Genomic DNA, 21110 nt, shown 5'->3' on the forward strand with positions numbered 1-21110 from the left:
GGGCTGCCCTCTAGATGGAGGGCTTCCCTCTCACGGCCGACAAACCCTTTCGGTGACGGGCCTCTGTTCTACCTGGTCTCGAAAGTTCCTCAGTACAAATGTGCATGCGCAGGACGTGCCCCCCTCCGCCCAGTTTGCCAGGACCGTGGGCAGGTCCCTAAACCTCCCCCAAGGGCACCTTCAACTCTGCCCAGCTAGTTCAGGGTAGGTGTCCCAGGCCTTTCCTGGGCTCTTCATAGAAACCATAATTAATCAGCCAAGAATAAACCAAGAAGGTACATCATTTACCCACATGTACTTTTACAACAGAGCTCATGAACTGCAACCTTTTCTACATGGAACCCTTAGTGGGAGTGAGTCTCCTGCACCTGGCAGTGAAAAGAATTCAGGAACGCAGCCAGCTGTGCTCAGCGGTGCCCAGAGCTGCACGACGGCCACCCGCCCACGTGTTCCAGGGGCTGGGATGACGATGGCTTTACGTAGGCATCTCTGTCCAGGTCCCACCCTCCTTACACCACCTTCGGTGGGGGTGGGCCATGTGAGCCCCTGAGAGTCCAACCCTCTCCTTTTGCAGATGTGAAAGCTGAGGCACAGCGAGGGGAAGAGATTTCCCAGGATCCCACAGCAAGTCAGCAGCAAAGCCAGGCCCCAGACCCAGGCCTTCAGCTGCCCCGTCCTGTGTCTTCCCCAGCTGCTCAAATGCTCCCACCTGGAAAGGCTGCTGGAGAAGAATCCACACCCGGAGGGAGGGATGCAGCCAGGGCTGGAACACAGCCTTTTGTGGGCAAAATCCAGAGTTAACTCAAAGCCAGTGACTTGACTCCAGCTGGGGGGCTGAAAGCAATGTTCTACATGATGACTCATCCTTTAGAGCCAAGCACACAGCCCCGGGGGCTGGGCCCTAATGGGCAGCAAGTTCTTGGAGGACGGTGAAACCTCTGAATTTGATTTTCTTTGGTTTTTATACAGAAACCTCCAGCAGCTCGCTGTGCCCTCCAAGAGCTGAGGGACACAGAAGCAGGAAAGATTCCCTCTCGGCTCCCTGGCTCCTGTGGGTGCTGGATCACTTTGACCAGGCGACATCCCTAATCCCATGGCTGTCTGCACAGGAGGCCTAGAGGTTTGGAGATAAGAACCTAAGGAATGGGAGGGGAGGGGACTGGGTGCGGGGAGTGGGAGGGGAGCCTGGTGCGGCATCTTGAACCAGACCCCAGAGGGCCTCACCCGTCAGGCAAAGGGGCCTGGACTCGACCCAGTACACCGGTGCAGCCTGACCTTTCCTACATCCCGGCATTTGTGGATAAGGATGCTATCAGTCCTGGGCTGGACGGGAGCTGCCCTGGGCGCACAGGGTGGCCGTGGAGACCCGCTAAAGGCATTAGCAGGGACATGTGTTGGTGGCTGGGTGGTGGGTGGCTTGAAGGAGGTGACACAAGGCCCAGAGCCATAAAGAGGTCATTGCGGAGACTGGGCAGGCGTGAGGAGGGCCCGGGCCGGTGGAAGAAAGGAGGAAGTGGGTAACAAGGCAAGAAGGGCCCATCGTGAGCACGCGGGCACAGTCCTGGCCCTGAGCCTCCCTTCAGGAGATCCCAGCCACTTTCCTGCCTACCGGGTTGTGCAGCACAGAGCTCACGCAGTTAAGTTTCTGCTCTGCCCTCAAGGTCTGGTTCCAATGCCCCCACTGTGAGAGGCCCTCCCAGCTCCCAGCCCTGAGGCTACCAGCTCCTTCACCCGTGCAGCCTTTGCCCAAGATTTACAGAGCCAGTGCGATGGGAAGTGTGCCTTAGTGTGACCCAGGTTCGAAGCCCAGCTCCACTTCCAAGCCCATGACCCTGGGCAAGTCATTCTACCTCTCCACTTCTGAAACAGCCTTAAAGGCTTGCAGAAGCATTAAAACACAGCAGTTTGCGCCGTGTCTGGCACACAGGCTGCTGGAATGTTACTACCCCTGTTTGGCAGTCATTTCCAAGTGCCCTGAGTCACAGTTTCTGTTTGCTAACCCTGGGTGGTACTGCTTCCCAAGAAATTCCGACTGAGGGAGACACTGAGGCAGAGGGGGAGGGTTGCCGCTCAGGGAGCTCCAGCCGGCGGGGCTCAGCTGGCAGCGCTGGACACCCCTACCTAGCTGACTGCCCCAGAGATGCAGTGGGAAAGCCTTATGTCTGCCCAGCCTAATCTAACTCCGTCCACCTCCAACTCTGGCCAAGTCGCTCCGGAACAATGAGGTCAAAGTTCACAGCGTCAGACCCAACAGGCACCAGAGCAACAGGAGACGGTCACGAACTGAACGGACATCTGTGCTGCCAGGAGCAGAAAATTCCAAGCCCCGGTCTGGCCGGGTGCCGTGATGGCTTCATGCTCCTTCAAGGCACGGACAAGAACCAGCTCTGCATTCCCTGGTGTCTGCACGATGCTAGATGCTTGGCACGTGTTTGCTAAACTCAGCAGAAAAGGACTATGAATCTTGTGGGGGGGGGGGGGGCAGGGTGGAGGCTCCCTACAGAAACGGGAGCATCTTCCGAACACTGGCCTGACACCTGCCTTGGACCAAGAGTCAGGGGATCCCAGAACTGGTGGAGCATTCAGCTGGACCCTCAGGCCAAGCCAAAGACGGAGAGGGGGCAGCCAGGCAGCCTTGTCATCGGAAAGGCACCGGAGCGCCTGCTGCCCACAGCCCGGCTGAGGACTAATGCACAGACCTGAAGTGCCACCTCCAACCTCAGCTCTACCCCACGAGGCTCCAAGGAAGCGGGGGCCACCAGGTGGCGGCTGCCCACATCCTGCAATTCCATGTTCTCCCTTCTGAAAAGGTCAACAGCTGGGCCGCCCCCATTTCCTTGCGAAGGACCCTGTGAGGGTGGCACAGGCAGCTTCGCCCAGATGGACATCCATGCTCCCTGCCAGGGAGTCCTTCATTTACAGACACTTTTATGAGCCATCGAAGTGAGCACATCAAGAGGACTTCACGTGTCCATGTGTCAGGTACAGTGAGTTGTCACAGCCCTCCTGGGAGAGGCCACGCTTTCTGCCCTGCTCCCCCCGACCTGGGGGATGGTCTGGTGACATCACAGTCATATTTGCATGGATTCCACAATTCCACAGGGCCATAGACAAAAGCTTGATGGAGGCTGGGGATCCGCCTCAGTCCCTATGATGGCAGATTTGTGAAATTCCCCTGTACCCAGCGTCCCATCACCACGACAACTGCTTCTACCTGTGCTCGCGAAAGAAGCACAGAGTTTGAAAAACAACCCTTCTGCCTGGACTCCTGACTACCACCCATGCCGAGTTCAGATGAACAAGGCCTCCGCCCATGGCCCACGTGTCACCCAGACACGTCCAGGGCCGGCCAACACCCACCAGCTGGTTTGGGCAGACGTTCTAAGCATGGCGAGGACCGCTTTCTGGACCCAGCCCTTTGGCTGGACTTCCTGAGCACCACAGAGACAAGGAGAGAAAATGGTTGTTTAGCATCCTTAAGAGACGAGGATGCCAAGGGAAAGATGGAGAGAGACAAGACAGATTCCTGGCCCACTGCCTCTCCTAGCCTCTCCTCAGCGACGCTGGGCAGCAACTCCACAGCGCCCACCAGGACTGACAGCTCCATCCACTGAGGACAGCCCCCAGCTGCAAACAACCCAAACGCCCCTCACCGAAGAACACATCAACAAACTGTGGTACATCCATATGATGGAAGAGTCCTCGGCGAAAACAAGGAACTATGGACAGCCTGGATCTAGGGCTGGGAGCGATACTGACACAGATGCTGGGCACTAGGGGCCGTTAGCAGGTAATGAAAGTGCTCCCCAACTGCATTGTTGGGATGTTTGCACAACTCTGCAGAATTACTAAAAATCATTGAATTATAAACTTAAAGCAGGTTGAATTTTACAATATGTAAAACTGCCTCAGTAGTTTTATAAAAACTCTCTTAAAAAAGGAACTACTGGGCTTCCCTGGTGGTGCAGCGGTTGAGAGTCCGCCTGCCGATGCAGGGGACGTGGGTTCGTGTCCCGGTCCAGGAGGATCCCACGTGCTGCGGAGCGGCTAGGCCCGTGAGCCATGGCCGCTGAGCCTGCGCGTCCGGAGCCTGTGCTCCGCAACGGGAGAGGCCACAGCGGTGAGAGGCCCGCGTACCGCAAAAAAAAAAAAAAAAAAAGGAACTACTGATACAAGCAAGAAAGTGGATGAAACGCACCAACATAATGTGGAGCAAAAAAAGGCCATTTCAAAAGAGTATATATACTGTGCTATTCGATTTTATAAGAAGTTCTAGGGGCAAAACTACAGCAATAAAGATAAAAATAGTAGCTGCTTTGTTGGAGGGGGTGAGTGGGAAGGGAGACAAAGCATCCATCCAGGGTGCTAGAAAACTTCTACATCTTGATCTAGGCAGTTATTACACAGGTGTATCCATACATAAAAATGTGTTGGGCTTGTACTTGAGATTAATGCATATTTTATATACATGTATATAATCATTAATACACATAAAGTTAGAAGTTTATTTTTTTAAATGGCAAAGCCCATTGATGCTCAAATTGCAATTGGCAATTGCCTAAAAGTGAGGACAGTTCACTGGGAGCTGAGAGAGAGGAGCCCACTCAGTGAACTCCTACCCAACCCTCAAGACCCATTTCAAATTGTCCCCATTGAGTGAAGCCTTCTCTCACTGCTCCAGGTGTAACTAGTTGCTCATATTGTTGAACATCCCTTCACAAAAGTCGATCTCCTTTTTACCGAGAGTTGAGGAGTGCAGGAAGTTGTTGCACCAAGAATTGGTTCGTATGTGCTTAATAAACACCCACTGATTGCCTAAGGCACACACACACACACACAACCTGACGGCCCAAACCAGATGCCACCTCAGCAAAAGATACTAACACCCACCCCCAAAATAGGATGTCAGTTCTCAGGCAACAGGACCCAGACGTGAGGCTTAGCGAAAAAGATCATTTTCAGCATCTCCAACTCAATCCTCCTTACTTTACACAAATCACTGCAGAAAAAATCAAGGGAGCACAGAGCAAACTCAAGTTTCCAGTGTCCAGTGCACTAGGCTCCCCTCCTCCCCACTGCAGGTCACCTCTGCCTGCACTGTCCTTGCCCAACCTAGGGGTGGAGCAGGCCATGTGGGCTCCCGGGACACATTTTATCAGGTGTAATGTTTAAACTTGACTGCCTAGTCACCCCCCAAGACTGCACCCTGACCGCTGGGGCTCTCTGCCCTCCAGCAGTAAAGGCAGGGCACCTGCTTGGGGCCCACGGCCCCACCCACTCTCTGTCCAGGCCTCCCAGTTCTCTCTGAGCTGCCCCCTGACCTTGCAATCTCTAGAAACCCAAGCCCGAAGAGGAAGCTGCTAAACTTCCCTGTCCAGGTCTATGTGGGTGAAGAGAGGCGAAAGGTGGAACTCTGTCCAGTTCTGCAAAGTCCACATATGAAAAGAAAGAGGCTGGAAGTACACCTCCATGAAAAGCGGCTTTCTTCATGTGTGTGTGGGGGGAGGCGTGCATGGGTCATGGGGTGATTGTTGGTGAATTTTTTCCTTTAAATATGTTTGTGCTAAGTTTCCACAATGAACAAACTCCTCTGGAAGATAAATTCATGTCGTCTGTGGTGGGAGAACCCCCCCCCCCCCCGCCCCGCACCAGCCCTTGTCAGACCTGCCGGCTCCCAAGCGTCTCTTTCACCTCGTCCCAAGGCAGACGCAGGTCCCAGCGTCTCGCGCCGGCCGGCCTCTCGCCCTTACCCCACCCTCCCACCCCCGCCCAGGTGACCCCCGGGCCAGGGGAGGGGCAGCTCCCCGAACAAAGAAGCCGCCAGACCCCACCGACCCGCGCCTCTGACCTCGTTCTCCCCCGTCCACCCCGAGCCGCCGCGCCCCATTCAGTTCCCCTAGCCCCGGAGGTACTTAGGAACTGTGCGAACTCAGACACACACACACACACACACACGCGCGCACGCACACACGCAATCTCACTTTCTCCTCCCCTCCCTGACCTGGGCCGCGTGCGCACACACACACACACACGCACGCACACACGCCATCTCACTTTCTCCTCCCCTCCCTGACCTGGGCCGCCGCCCCCAAGGGCCCAAGTACAAACTTCTCCAAACTCGCAGCTGCGGCTGGAGGAGGAATCGTGACGCCCCCGCCCCCCTCAAGCAAATGGGATGCTCCCCCCCCGACACACACACACACACACACACACACACGTGTGCCTCCCCACACCCCCGGAGGCCACTGTTCATTTGGCCGGGGAGGCAATGCCGGGGTTTGGGGGAGGGTGTCTCGACCCTCTTCCCCTCCGTAAGTGACAGGACCGGGTCAGGACGGGGCCGGGGGCGGCGCGGGTCGGAGCTTCCTCGGTGGGGGTGGGGGGAGCCGCTCCCGGGGCTCCCGGGCTCCCCCGCTCCGCGCCCCTCTCCGGGGAGGCTGGGCGCGTTACCTTGCAGGTTCTGGACTCGGATGTCGCTGATCTGTCCGATGAGCTCCTCGCGCTGGAACCAGTCCCATTCGTGCGCAGCCATGAAGCGCGGGCAGCAGGGCCGGGGCGCCGGGACCGGGCGCGGGCGGCGGGCGCGGAGAGCCGGGCGGGCGGGCGGGCGTGCAAGCGTGCAAGCGGCACGCACCCGGCGAGGGCGCCGCGGAGCCGGAGGAGCGCGGGCGCGGGCGGGGCGCGGGCGGGGCGGGCGCGCGGTCGAGCCGCCCCCGCCGCGGGCTGGCGGCGGGCAGCTGACGGGAGCGGGGCGCCTGGCTCGCGCTCACTCTCGCATCCGGGGGCGGGGGCCCCGGGGGGCGAGGGGGAGGGGCGGGGAGGGAGGCTGGACTCCGGCTGGTTTCTTTTTTTTTTTTTCCGGGGTGTTTGTTGCTTGGGTTGTTTGGTTGCAGTCGGGTTGGTAATGAGGCGCGGGGTCCCGGCCCTCCGATTGTGATGTCTCAGTGGGCGGTGGGCCGGGTGACGCAACCTGGGATGAGCCCGCGGGTCCCGGTACCCATGGGGCCCGCCCCCTCTCACCCTTACTCCCAGCGCCTCCCCCCACCCCAGCCCGGTCCCAGATAGGAACCTGACACCCACACTCTTCTACCCCAGGTCCTCTGCCCCGGCAAAATTGGGGGAGGCAGCCCCCTGCGGAGGGGGGGGTCCCCCAAGCCGTGCCCATCCGCCCCAAGGACACCTACCGGCATCGGGAGGGACTGGGTAGGAGGCCAGCGAGTGTGGAGATGATGTTGGGGGATTCGCTCGTTTGTCTCCAGATTGGGGACTCGTGGAGAGAAAGACTTCCTTCCTGGGTCTGGGTATTGGGAACCTTTTCCCCGGGGATCCAGTCCAGAGATGACCCCAGATTCTGAGGAGGAGGGAGAAGCAGCCGACACCCCGGGAGGGTACCCCATGGAATCCAGGGCCCCTGAATCTCCAAGTGACCCTCTCTGGGGCTTTACTGAAAGTGAAAAATGAGTATGGGCCTTGCTGGTGGGGTGTATTTGTGTGTGTGTGTGTGTGTGTGTGTGTGTGTGTGTGTGTTTCTTCACTGTTTCTTTTGAGTCTTGAGAGTTCCAGGATCTTATCTTATTTGGTGCTCACAACTCATACCTTAGGCAGAGTTCTTTACTGGTTTTTAAAACACAGAAAAAAGGAGGCTTTGGAGTCCTGGAATTTGCCGAAGGCTGAAGAATGAGCTAGGGACTTGAGGACCCAGCCCCCAGCTCAGTACTCTGACCCTTTCCAGAAAACAAATACCAACACACACACACAGAAAGAGAGAGGAGAGGAGAATGGTTTATATATGAGACATTCCAAGAGAGAAAAAACGGGCAGGGCTCGTCAGCATTTATATATATGGGCCGTGTTCATCACTGCCATATTCATGGTACTGAAATACTAGAAACCCAGACGGCCTACTTCCTAATTAACAAATAACTAGGGAGCCCCTGCTGATAGACAGACCCTGTGCCTTTGAGGCACAGCCCTAAATTGAAGAAGCCTTACCTCAGGCAAATTCCTGGGAACAGTGGACTGCCAACAAACAAAGAAACCAGACAACTGCAAACAGAAGTGAGTTCAAGAAAAAAATCCTCTTGGGATAAGTAATTGGGATGGGAACCTTGGAGCTGAGCCTGAAGGATGAAGGGAACCACCACTGCGACAGCAGTTTGGGCAGGGGGTCAGTGGAGACATCGCCATGGCACAGCCAGGGACGTGGCTGCCCACGTGCACTGCCTGTCCCGTGGGGGGTGTTTATCCAGAGGGCGAATGGGAATCTACTGTCAGGGTGCGGAGCTCTAGCTTGCTTTTTTCTTTCTCCTTGTTCTCCATTTGCCAAGTTTCCCACCATGAGCACATATTTTTACAATCAGACAGAAAACCAGTAAGTTCTCTTTTAACCTCTGGAGGCCCTTTCCAGGAGTTCCCAGCCTGCCCCAGCTCACCTCATCTGCGGGTCTGGGAGCACAGTGGAGGCCCTGTGATGCCAACGGGGACCCACGGGTGTCCAAACACATGCCCCCAGGCCGAGGTTGGTGCTGCCTTCTCCCTGATTGGATTTAAAAGTGCAGGGTCATTTCACACTCCAGGGGGCAGGGTCTGCTTCTGTGTCTGTAGAGTAGGGCGCTAGAAGCCATACCTTACCTAATTTTGCCCCATCGGCTAGCCATCTCCTGTTTTTACACTTCAATTTATTTTGCATAATTGTTATGGGCTGAAGTTGGGCGGAAAGTCATTTTCTTTTCCAAGTAAAGTAGCCATGAGAATCAGCCTTCCTTGACATTAAGATCTCAGGGGATAGAAGGCTTTAAACAAGCGGTGTGGATGTCAGCTGCAGGGATGGGCCCTTTTTCATGATACAACGATGTCTGTTCCTGTGAATGAAATGCTGCATCTTTGGGGAACACTGCATAGGTGGCAACAACTCCCTGGCAGGGAGGGGCCACGGTCACCATTGATGGAGCACCAACTGTGTACCGGATGTTGGATCACCAGCCCAAAGAACTTCTTTCTTTGCATCAAAATGGAAAGAATTTTAGGTGGTTTTTAAAGTAGGATGGGAGCCTGAGTCAGCCCTGAGCATGAGGCTGGCCTCTACAAGGTACTTGGATAGTCATTGAACCAATGTGTCAATATCACCCCTCTACCCTTCAGTGTCTTTGGACTCTGGTCTTCCCCGACTGGTCCCTGTGCCACCTCCTTGTCCATCAATCCTGGTTTTACACTTTTTGATCAAGTACTGCAGGTCATGGCCACACGCGGTCACCTCCAGGCTTTTACTCATTCTGCTCCCTCTGAAATGCCCTTTCCCTTCCCTGTCCCCTGCCCTTCACCTTTACCTGGATTACTGCTGTATAATTATGTTTACTTGATGGTTACCCCCCCCATTAACTGTGAACTACTTGAGACCAAGAGCTGTGTCTCATTAGTTTCTCTAGTTGAGCCCTTAGCACAGTGCCTGGCACAGAGACAGGTCTCAATATTGAGTGTATGGATGAATAAATGACTAATTATTGGCCTGAACTCAGAAAGCCGGGACCAAATGACGAACAGTTGACCTCCCCCATGTCCTGGGCCCAAGCAAACTTCTGGGGAGGCGATCAAAAAATGTTTGCATATTAGTAATGGGCAAAGCCCATGCTGCTCGGCACCAGGCAAGTACCACACTGTGAAATGTCCCTTCCTTCCTCAGGCCTGTGCAGCCTCCCAGGTCTGGAGTTCTGGCTGGGAGAGAGGGTCATGTGACTTCCAAGGGGGATTCGGTTATTTGCCCTCTTGCATGAATTAACAGTAATATTCTTCTTTTGCACTTTTATTTTGGAGAAGGAAAAGTACTCTGCCTGAAGGATTGGCTTCCCGGGAGTTTCCAGAAACAGATTTTCTAGAAATTGCCCAATTCTGGTAGAATCCTTATCATTGTTTAAAACTGACTCCTGCCAAGGGAAAGGAAAAGAACTGCAGACAATCCCTTGTCTGAACCTCAGAGATCATCAAACCAACATCCCTGCCCACGTAAGGACTTTGCAACATCTGGCGCAGTGATCTTCCTGTCTCTGCTAGTGGAGAATTCACGCAGATCATCTGGACAGATGTTTTACCTCACCACACCCACAACCCCACTGGGGAAGAAGACAAACAACAAAGATAACCCTGGTGGACCCTCCCAACCACTTCCAGGGGAGGAGTGTGATGGGGACATCCTATAGTGGGAAGCTGTTTTCTTTGGTCACTGTCATGGCCCCGTTTGTGTGCACAGCCCTTTAGGGTTTGGACAGTCCTTTCTCAACCAGAGCGAATCTGGTCTTCACAGTGACCTCGTTAGGGCAGCTAGGCAGGGATCATTTTTAGATGAGGCTTAAAACTGCTTAGTAAGCTGTCCAAAATCACAGAGTAAGGCAAAACCAGACTTTGTCATGTAGCCCTCACTGCCCACTCACATCAATCCCAAATACCTATGCCTTGTCATGTTTATATAACATTGTAAAAATCATAGCTCCATTAAAGCCATAGCACTTGTCAGCATAGGGAAACTGTTAGGAGTTTCATATTAAGTCCAGTTAAGAGGTTGTGATGACTCCTAGCTAGATAAACCAATAATCGTCCTTCAAATAGACCAATATCATCTTCTGGGCAGGGTATCTGCATTATGATGTCATGAGGCTGCATTGTAAGGTAAAGACCATCCTCCCCCCCTCCCCCACCTCACTTATTCATGTAACAAACATTGGTTGAATGCCCACCTGTGGCCTGGCCCTGCATGAGGACCCAACAGAGGACAAGACTGAGAATCTGCCTGTGAGGAGACGTCCCAGCACAGGAGTTTGGACTTTGTTGTAAGGGCAGAGAGGAGCCTTTGCAGGATGAAAATGGGTCATATTGTCCCTTGAGTTGCAGTGTGGGAAGGGATCAGAGCTCGGGAGACCCTGTTGGCCTCAGTGGCACAGGTGCCAGACGGTGGTAGTCCACACCAGAGCAGCTGCTGCGGGGATGGATTCTCAGGTTATTCAGAGAGTGGAATTGACAGTACCTGGTGGCTGGCTAAAGGATTTTGTGGCACCTGTTCTTGTACTTGTGCATGTCTCTTAAGCCCACTTTACTGCAAATTTCTCAAGAATGCTGTGCAAACAGGGCTGCCTAATTCGTCACTGTCTTACCAGAGCCCAGTACCATGCTGGGCACATAGTAGGTGCTCAATAAAACTTAGTCACGTATATGAATAAATAAATTGTATTTAACTTCACCAAACCGTAACTCTAAAAACTCTTTGAGCCCTGGGCTCCTCAAGAGTCAGGGTCTCTTCTATGCCTTAGGAATGCCAAGTGTCTGTCCGTCTGCTCGTTTTTTCCTGCTAAAATTTCCCCATTGATTGCTACCCACTTCCAGGAATACTGCGGGAAATGATGCCAAGGCTGGTAGCAGAGAGAGATGCTGAGAAACAGAAGGAATTCGGGTCCAAGCAAAAGGAGGGAGGACGTGTGGTGTAGTGGACAGTGGGCAGACAGTAGAGGCTCATGCTGTGGGACCTTGGGCAAGTTTTTAACCTCTCTGGGCCTTTAGGGGTTTTATCTGTAAAATGGGGCCCAGAGTTGCTACCTGGCAAAATTGCTGTGAGATCAAAGATAGAGAAAAGATGCTTCAGTAAGATTCAGATAATTTCTATGGCATAAAATGAACTGCACTCGGAAGAAACACTGCCCCTGAATTTGGGAGATTACCCATAATGTAAACTATTAATGTATTCTCTGGGATTTTATTACTTTTTGGTGTGTGGAGGTGTTGATGGATGGTTTAAAAAAAAAATCTTGCTTCCCTAAGTATACAGCACCGGATGTCCCAATTTCCACAAATAAAACCCTTCATTTCTTCCAGGTTTGAATAGTCAAAGGATGCTTCCCTGGAGACAGCTCTGCTAATTTTTTTTTTTTTTTGCAGGCATTAGAACACTATTTAAGGAGTGTACATTTTCCAGTAAAGCAAATGATAAAAACTTTTTTCCCCACCAAGTGTGAGATGTTGGCCATGTGAAGATGTCGGGAGAGACAGGATGCTGTGAGGGAGAACAAACACCCTATATAAGGTGCTTGCAACAACCTTGGGGAAATATATAGAATTTAACATTTTGGAAACAAAAGAAAACTTCGTTGATGATAATTCCAGGAAGGGTGGTTTAAAAGCCAAAACTTAGTGCAAATAAAAATCCCTGGACCAGCTCCTCTGGAGCCCACAGTCCCTGCACAGGCAAATCAGTTTCAACAAATTTATTGTGCGTCTCTTGTCTGCTGTGCAGCTAACCTTCACCGCAAATTCACTCTTGGCCAAGGATTGTACAAAGTGCCTTGCATTATCTCATTTAGTCCTCTCAACAACGCTTTGAAGGAGGTACGATTATCATCCTGGTTTTATTGATGAGGAAACAAAGGACAAAAAAAATTCAGTAATGTCCCCAAAGTCACACAGGTCATAGGTTAGCAGAGAAAGGACTTGACCCCAGATGTAGTGCAGAAACCAAGTCTGATTTTTCTTCTCCATGGCTGCAGCTGTAGACTCTTTTGAACTGGCCCAGGTTACTAAGCAGAGCAATTCCCATTGGAGATTCACTGGAGAATGAGTTCAGCCTTAGGTAAACAAGACCACGGTGGGGGGGGGGGGCAAGTTTTTCCTACTAGGTCAGACACAGAAAAACTGTGTCCATTGCCCTCTGTAGGGAGGTTTCTTGTGTTTGTGTGATATGCTGGGAGGCATTTCTACTTCTGACCCCTGAGCATCTCAAATGGCAGCATTTCGCTGTAAAGAACCCTCAGTGCGATTCTGCTGGAAAACTATGTACGTTTTATGCTGTCGAAATGGATTTTAACAGGTCGATTCTTAGGGAGTAAGGGCAAAAGCCTTTATTTAAACCAGTAATATAAGTCCTGAAGCCTAGGATGGACTTGCTTGCCCAAGAGAATATGGTGGAAGCGGGGTTCTGGAACACCCGAGGTACGCGGGCCTCTCACCGTTGTGGCCTCTCCCGTTGCGGAGCACAGGCTCCGGACGCGCAGGCTCAGCGGCCATGGCTCACGGGCCCAGCCGCTCCGCGGCATGTGGGATCTTCCCGGACCGGGGCACGAACCCGCGTCCCCTGTATCGACAGGTGGACTCTCAACCACTGCGCCACCAGGGAAGCCCCACAGCAGGGTTATTCTTAATAAGCAAAACAACCCAAATGCTCATCAGAAGGAGGATGGACAAATGACGGAATTCACCAACAAGAATGAAAAGACAGCAAGGATGGGGCTTCCCTGGTGGCGCAGTGGTTGGGGGTCTGCCTGCCGATGCGGGGGACGTGGGTTCGTGCCCCGGTCCGGGAGGATCCCACATGCCGCGGAGCGGCTGGGCCCGTGGGCCATGGCCTCTGGGCCTGCGCGTCCGGAGCCTGTTGCTCCGCAGCGGGAGAGGCCACGGCGGTGAGAGGCCCACGTACCGCAGAAGGAAAACAAAACAAAACAAAACAAACAAAAAAAAGACAGCAAGGATTAGTCTCAAAACCCTAATGTGGAGCAAAGAAAGCCAGACGCAGAAGATGGCGAACTGCAGCGCCCGTCAGTAAAAATCTGCAGTAACATGGACGGACCCAGAGAACATTATGCTTAGTGAAATTACAGAGAAAGGCAATACTATATGATATCACTTATATGTGGAATCTAAAAAATAATACAAATGAATGTATATGCAAACAGAAACAGACTCACAGACATAGAAAATGAACTCGTGGTTACCAATGGGGAGAGGAAGGTGGGGAGGGATAAATTAGGGGTATGGGATTAACAGATACAAACTACTGTACATAAAATAGATAAGCAATAAGGATTTACTGTATAGCACAGAGAATTATACCCAATATCTTATAATAACCTAAAATGGAACGTAATCTGCAAAAATCTGAATCACTATGCTGTATACCTGAAACTAACATGATATTATAAATCAACCGTACTTCAATTTTTTAAAAAAAAGTTCAGAAGCCATCTATGAAGTTTAAAATTCATCAGTTCAAAAACACTTCTTTCTATGACAGAAGTCAGGATAGTGGACAGCTTTGGAGAGAGGTGGTGGATGGAAAGGGACATGGGGGTTCTCTGGGGTGCTCGTCATGTTATGATTCTTTTGTGGGTCTGATTATACAAGTGTTTATTCACTCTGTGATAATTCACTAACTTGTGCATTTTCTGGGTGTATGTTCAATAAAGTGTTCAAAAATAAAAGTGCTGCTCTGCCTCCTGCCAAAACACTTTTTCACACACTCTTGCTCTACCCGGAATTCTCTACCCTCTCTCAGTCTTTCTCTGGTTAATTCCTGTTCAGATCTAGCCCAGACCTTCTGTCATTAGGAAACCCTTTTCCTATTGTATCAGTCAGTCCTGGCTGTGTAACAAACCACCTGAAAATGTGGTGACTTAAAGCAACAATCAGTAATGAGCCCATGACTCTGTAGTTGCCAATTTGGGTCAGTCTAGTGCTGGTCTCCCCTGGGCTCACTCATGTAATCTGCAGTTAGCTGGCACCTTGGCTGGGCTGGCTGCCCCAGGGTGGCCTCCTGTGTGTGGCAGTTGTCACACTGTTGCTGGGAGCATCTCAGTCTTCCTCCATGTGGCCTCTCCAGCAGGCTCGCTTGGGCTCGTCACATCATGATCTCAGGATTCCAAGGGCCACAAAAGAGGGCACGCCTCAACACACAAGAGCTTCTTAAGTCTCTGCGTGTGTCACATTTGCTAATGTCCACTGGTGAAAGCAAGTCACATGGCCAAGTTCAGATTCAAGAGGTGAAGAAATAAACTCCACCTCTGGATGGGAGGAGTCATGGCCATATCTTCTAAACAATCTGCCCTGCCCTCACCCCACACAGAGAACAGCTTCCCTGTTATATACTCTCACACTCCCTGAACTTGCCCTCAGTGGGGCTCATCCCCCTGTAATTGACTATTTTTACAGTGAGTTGTTCATGACCTTCCTCTCCCACTTCCCTGTAACTCTGTTCAGGCAGGGGCTGGTGTGTGGTCACCGTGGCCAGCACAGTGGCTGGGACACGATGGATACTAATAAATATTTGGAAAAGGAAGTAAAAAGAAGAGAAGGAAATAAGGAAGAGAGGGAGGGAGGGAGGAGGAAAGGGTGGAGCAGAAGACAGATGAAGGGAGGGAGGGAGGAAGTCTTGGGGAAATGGAAGCATTTCTGTGGTAGAGGACAGACTGGACAATCTCTGGGAGGCTGGGCACCATACGTATCCCTCCAACTCACTCTTCTCAGGTCAGCCTCTGCATCTTGGTTCATCCTCTTCCGCCCATCAGCTGCCCTCCCACCTTCTCTCTTCTGCTTTCTTAGCCCTTGGTTCCTTCAACGGCTCAAGGGCCCCCACCCAATCTGAGCAACTTTCCACTCCATCCCTTCTGAACATCTGCATGGCTCAAGTGATCCCTCGCATTCACTGCCCTCACTGTCACGAACACGTGCCTCTTCACAATCTCAGTTCAACACCCGACCAGCCCCAGGAGGAATCTAGGATGACCGTATCGATATTTCCATTAAATGGATGACAACAAGGGGCTCAGGGAAGCTCTACGTCCAAGGTCACCTGCCAGGAAGAGGTGATGTGGGGATTCAGTGTAGGCCAGTTTGGCTCAAGGCTCCCCAAACTGTGATGCCCTCAGTGAGACTGCATGCCCTTGAAGGAAGAGGCTTCTTCCTCTGTCTGCATGGGACTGGGTTCATTGCTGGGCGAGGCCCCGAGCTGGGAGACTGGGGCTCCAGCAGTTTGCCCTCATGGATGCTGGAGCTGGAGGACCTGGGTTCTGCCCTCTGGGTGATAGCAGATGGAGGGCAGCCAACAGGAGGAAGGAGGGGTCCTGAGATGAAAGGGCACTGGGGCAGACCTACAGCTCCCTGGGCAATGCCCTGTGGGCGGTGAGCAACCTTGTCTCCGTTGAAGTGTCAGAGGGAGCCCAGTGGCTTGTTCAGAGAAGAGGTGAACTTGATTCTCGAGAGGGGAAAAGGCTTCCAAGGCCACACAGCAAATTAGGGCAGCTGGGAATCCCTCATCCGGGCCAGGGCTTTCCTGTCACGCCCTACCCTTCCTTACTGCTTTCCCAGCCCCTCCTCCCTGCCCCCACACCCAGCTTCCAGCTAGGCTTGCAACCAGCCCAGGGGATGAGACTAGCTGTTTTTGTTTGTTTGTTTGTTTGTTTTTCATTAAACTTTATTTTTTAATATTTGCTTTTGGTTGAGATATAATTAACAGATAACACTATTGATTTTAGGTGTACAATGTAATGATTTGATACATGTATATATTGCAAAATGATGACTACCAAATTTAGTTAACATCCATCACCACGCATGCTTACATATTTTTTTTCCTTGTGCTGAGAACTTTGGTTTTATTCTCTTAACGACTTTCAAATGTACAACATAGTATCATTAACTCACTTTAGTTTTCTGAACATAGTTATAACAGCTGCTTTGAAGTTTTTGTGATAATCTAACATCTGGGGTCCGGACTGTCACGTTCTTGGATATCTGGCCACACTTGCCCCTTTCTGTGCACAGCTCACCGTCTCATCGCCTTTTGTTGATTACTGGATATTTTAGGTAATGTTGCAAATCTGGATTCCGACCCCCAGAATGGCATTCGTTGCTGCTTGCTTATCTGTTTAGTGACTTGCCTGGACGAATCATTCTTCGGGCTCTCTTTTCCTGCATTATTAGCCACAATGCATTAACATTTTTGTTTCCATTTTTAAGACTTGTTTCTTAGAGATCTCCCTGGATCAGTATAGCTTGTTGGTTAGCCAATGAATGGTTAAAGGTTGAGCTTAAACACTTTTTTTTTTTTTTTTTGTGGTACGCAGGCCTCTCACTGTTGTGGCCTCTCCCGTTGCGGAGCACAGGCTCCGGATGCGCAGGCTCAGCGGCCATGGCTCACAGGCCCAGCTGCTCCGCGGCATGTGGGATCTTCCCAGACCGGGGCACGAACCCATGTCCCCTGCATCGGCAGGCGGACTCTCAACCACTGCGCCACCAGGGAAGCCCGAGCTTATACACTTTGAGCCATTAAGTCTTCCATCCCTTTTTTTGAAAACATCTTTAGCGGAGTATAATTGCTTTACAATGTTGTGTTTGTTAGTTTCTGCTGTATGGAAGCAACCTAAGTGTCCATCGACAGATGAATGGATAAAGAAGATGTGGTACATATATACAATGGAGTATCACTCAGCCATAAGAAGAAACGAAATTGAGTTATTTGTAGTGAGGTGGGTCGACCTAGAGTCTGTCATACAGAGTGAAGTAAGTCAGAAAGAGAAAAATACCATACGCTAATGCATATATATGGGATCTAAGAAAAAAAAATGGTTCTGATGAACCTAGTGGCAAGACAGGAATAAAGACACAGACGTAGAGAATGGACTTGAGGACACGGGGAGGGGGAAGGGTAAGCTGGGACGAAGTGAGAGAGCGGCATGGACATATATACACTACCAAATGTAAAATAGATAGCTAGCGGGAAGCAGCTGCGTTGCACGGGGAGATCAGCTCGGTGCTTTGTGACCACCTAGAGGGGTGGGAGGGAGACGCAAGAGGGAGTGGATATGGGGATGTATGTATACATATAGCTGATTTACTTTGTTCTACAGCAGAGACTGGTTGTTGAAAGAGTCAGTTCCTGAGACACAGGACAGAGGAGAGAGGCAGAGGCAGCAGGTGGACGCCGCCGGGATCGAATCCATAATCGATTCCTTTGTGGCAGGTCTGTGGCCATCTTTAGAGCTGAGCTTCGGTATAACCTGCCGGAGGAGTACAGGTGTGCTGGTTAACCCTAACCTGCGCCCTGGGGCAGGTCATCAAAGTAACATAATCTGGAATCGTGCTCCACGGAACAGCAAGCCTCAAATAGGGTTTGTTGAATCGGCACCAAATGTTTTAGCTAATTAGCAGAGGAGCTGTTGCAAATGCTCTCTCACTGGTGAGATTCTCGGTGTGCAAGAAATTCGTTTACTGACCGACACCACACGGGTCCCTCCTCTCTGCGTGAACCAAGTTCAAGGATCCTGTGAGCCCAGAGGCCTCATACCTTCAGAGGCGCGCTCAGGCCACAGCTCCAAATGGGTCCGTGTCACTTGCTGGACAGGAACTCTGAGATCACTAGGAACCTCAGATCCTGCCTTCCCTCGAGGTCCAGCTTTCAGAAGAGGGTCAGACATGCCTCAGGGCCACTCTGCCCTGTAGGGCACTTGACAGATGCCCCAAAGGACAGTAAGTGCTCTTCACTTTGTGCCTATGATGTGCCAGGAACCGCTCTCCATGCTGTTTATATGTTACTTTGTTGAAAACTCACCGTGGTGAGTGGATAAGCTGTGGTCCATCCAGACGATGGAATATTATTCAGCACTAAGAAAGAAATGAGCTATCACGCCATGAAAAGACATGGGGAAATGTATGTATTACTAGGTGAAACAAACCTATCTGAAAAGGCTACACAATGTAGGATTCCAACTATGTGACAGTCTGGAAAAGGCAAAATTATGGGGATGGTAAAAAGATCAGGGGTTGCCAGGGGTTAGGGACTTGGAGGGATAACTAGGTGGAATGCAGGGGGTTTTTAGGACAGTGAAACTAGTCTGTATGACATTACGATGACGGATGCATGTCATTATACGTTTGTCCAAACCCATGGAATGTATAACATCAAGAGTAGATCCTAGTATAAAGTATCTGCTTTCCATGATGATGACGTGTCAGTGTGGGTTCATTGATTGAAATGAATGGGCCACTTGGTAGGGGGTCTGTAGATAACGGGGGAGCTGTGCATGTGTGGAGGCAAAGGTTATATGGGAAATCTCTGTACTTTCCACTCAATTTTGCTGTGAATCTAAAACTCCTTTTAAAAAAATTCTATTAAAAATAAAAACCAAACAAACAGCAACTCACCGTGACACTATGACACCCCACGTCACAAAGGAAGAAGTTAAGGTAGAGCGTGAGTAAGTCCCTTCCGCAAGACCTCACAGTGAGGAGGGGATGGGGCTGGGATTTGAACCTGGCTATACCGTCTGCCGGCCGAGGCTGTGCTGCGGACCATGACATGGGGCAGCCTCCATCCCGCAGCTGGGAGCTGGAGGCCCGTGCAAAAGCAGGCTTAGGTGGCTGAGTTTGGAAAAGACGTACAAATCTCCCTCCTTGACTTCCTACCCTCCGTGGCTCTGGCGCTGAAGACCGGTTCCTGCCCTCACCAGGCCCTCCAGCCTCAGCCTCCATCTCTCATGCTTGCTGCCTGCCACACTGGGCTCCTGGACCACACCAGGCACTTACACACCTACCATCTCTGCTCATCTGACTCGCCCTCTGCTGCCCTTCCCACCTCTGCAGCCACGGCCCAGTAGGTAAACACCTACTCAGGTCTCATGACCTCTGCAAAAAGAGTGAGACTGGACAGCCTATGCCCTTTGGGACAGACTGGCCTGAGGTCCTCCCTCACTTGGCCTCACTTTGCTGTGTGACCTTGGACAAATGACCCAACTTCTCTGAACCTCAGTTTTTTTCATCTACAAAGCAGGACAATGATGCTCACCTCATGGTCGTTGTATGGGTTAAAGAAAATACACATCAAACACCTGATAGAGCTTCTGCTACATAATAGGGGTTCCAAAAATTGTACTTATTTTTAGGAAGCTTTTCCTGCCCCATTTCCCCAGGAGAATTGGACTCCGTACGCATGTATCTCTGTACCTGTAACATCCGTGTGCATTAACCTGCAATAAGAAACCCACTACTATCTCACTACCCTGGGTCTTTCTTTGTTAGCACTTTTAATGGGCTGGTGTGATTTATTTGCTTCTGTTTGTCTTCTCTCTCCTCCATGCCCTTGGTGCTGCAATCCCGGAGGTGCAGCTCATTGGGGGCAGGGATCTTGCCTGCCCTGCTCATCGCTGAATCCCAGTGCTTAGAAAGCTGCCTGGCATTTGGTAGGCCCTCAATTAAAGTTCGTCGGGGAAATGAATGAATGAATGAAGAAATGAATCCATGCACATCCCCTGCATTCTTCTTATTTCTGCATCTGTCCCCAGGTCTTGGCACCATGACTAGCATGGCTGTTCCACTGTGAATGTAGAATGACTCTTCTTATCAATACTTTATTTTTGCCTTTATAAAATACAACGATCTAACCAAGGCACCTGATCAACATGAACGAGGCCTTCCGTGGAACTTAAACAGGACTGATGGGCATGGTATGACCATTCCCTTTCTCCATTCCTTACTTGCTAGAAGCTCATCCATCTCTTCCCTCGGCCTCAGCAAATCTTTGGTAAAGAGATTGGCAGAGACTTTGCAGTCCAAGAGGACTGGGTCTCCCTTCAAATGTTCAACATGTCTTTGATTTTACAAGTTGCAATTCGCATGCTCTCAACTCTGTTTGATTGCTGAAAATGCACACAGTCATGAAATAACACCTGAGAAAGGACATTATATGAGGGGGATTTGTGGTTGGGGGAGGGATTATCATGTTTCCAAGATTTTCTAGGTGAGACCTCAGGACCAGAAAAATCTGTAGCTCCACTCCTGGCCCACAGCCCTTTACAACTGAGTGGAAGGAATATTATTGCCACAGAATATCTTTGCCAGGAGGACCCCAGGTCCCATGAAGTGATAGAGGCTGCCACCCCACACACCCGTGCCTAATTTGGGAAGGACAAGAATGCAGACACACGAGAAGGGGTGACCTTTTCCAGATAGGGCATATGGGCAAACTTTGGTACCACCTCTCCATTAAAATTGATGTCCCTCTTAATCGGCAGTGATACGGGGATCGTTTCTTAAACGCTGCTAAATACAAAGAAGGGTCCACAAAGAACGTCCACCGGGATGTTGCACAGCCGAAAAGGGTTTCTGGCAGCCCCTACCTGTGAGGGCAGCCCATTTCCTGAGGTTGGTTGATGGGCATCTGGAAACCAAGAGTTGTCTGCACATTGCCTATATGTGTCGTCCTGGCCCCAGAACCATTATTTTTTAAGAAAATCAAAAATTAAAGCTTCATCCCTCTCAGGAAGAGTGAGGGGGAGGCCGCGTGCCAGCATCTGGGAACTTGCTCACCC

At 51.2% G+C, this 21110-nt stretch overlaps 1 protein-coding gene across 1 annotated transcript in view; it reads right to left on the reverse strand.

Moving 5' to 3' along the window:
• The window catches only part of CLMN (calmin), a 115194-nt gene extending 95601 nt beyond the window's left edge, over positions 1–19593 (reverse strand). Inside the window, exons 1-2 of the mRNA XM_089906285.1 lie at positions 19589–19593; positions 6451–6737 (exon numbers count right to left, since the gene is read on the reverse strand). Of these exons, the coding sequence (XP_089762411.1) occupies positions 6451–6737; positions 19589–19593 (292 nt within the window). The remainder of the gene's footprint in view (positions 1–6450; positions 6738–19588) is intronic.
• Positions 19594–21110: the final 1517 nt, after the last annotated feature.

This window comes from Delphinapterus leucas, chromosome 2 (genome assembly GCF_059928025.1).
Source record: "Delphinapterus leucas isolate spDelLeu-1000000601 "Yukka" chromosome 2, BTC_Dleu_Yukka2, whole genome shotgun sequence".
Classification (NCBI taxonomy): Eukaryota; Metazoa; Chordata; class Mammalia; order Artiodactyla; family Monodontidae; genus Delphinapterus; species Delphinapterus leucas.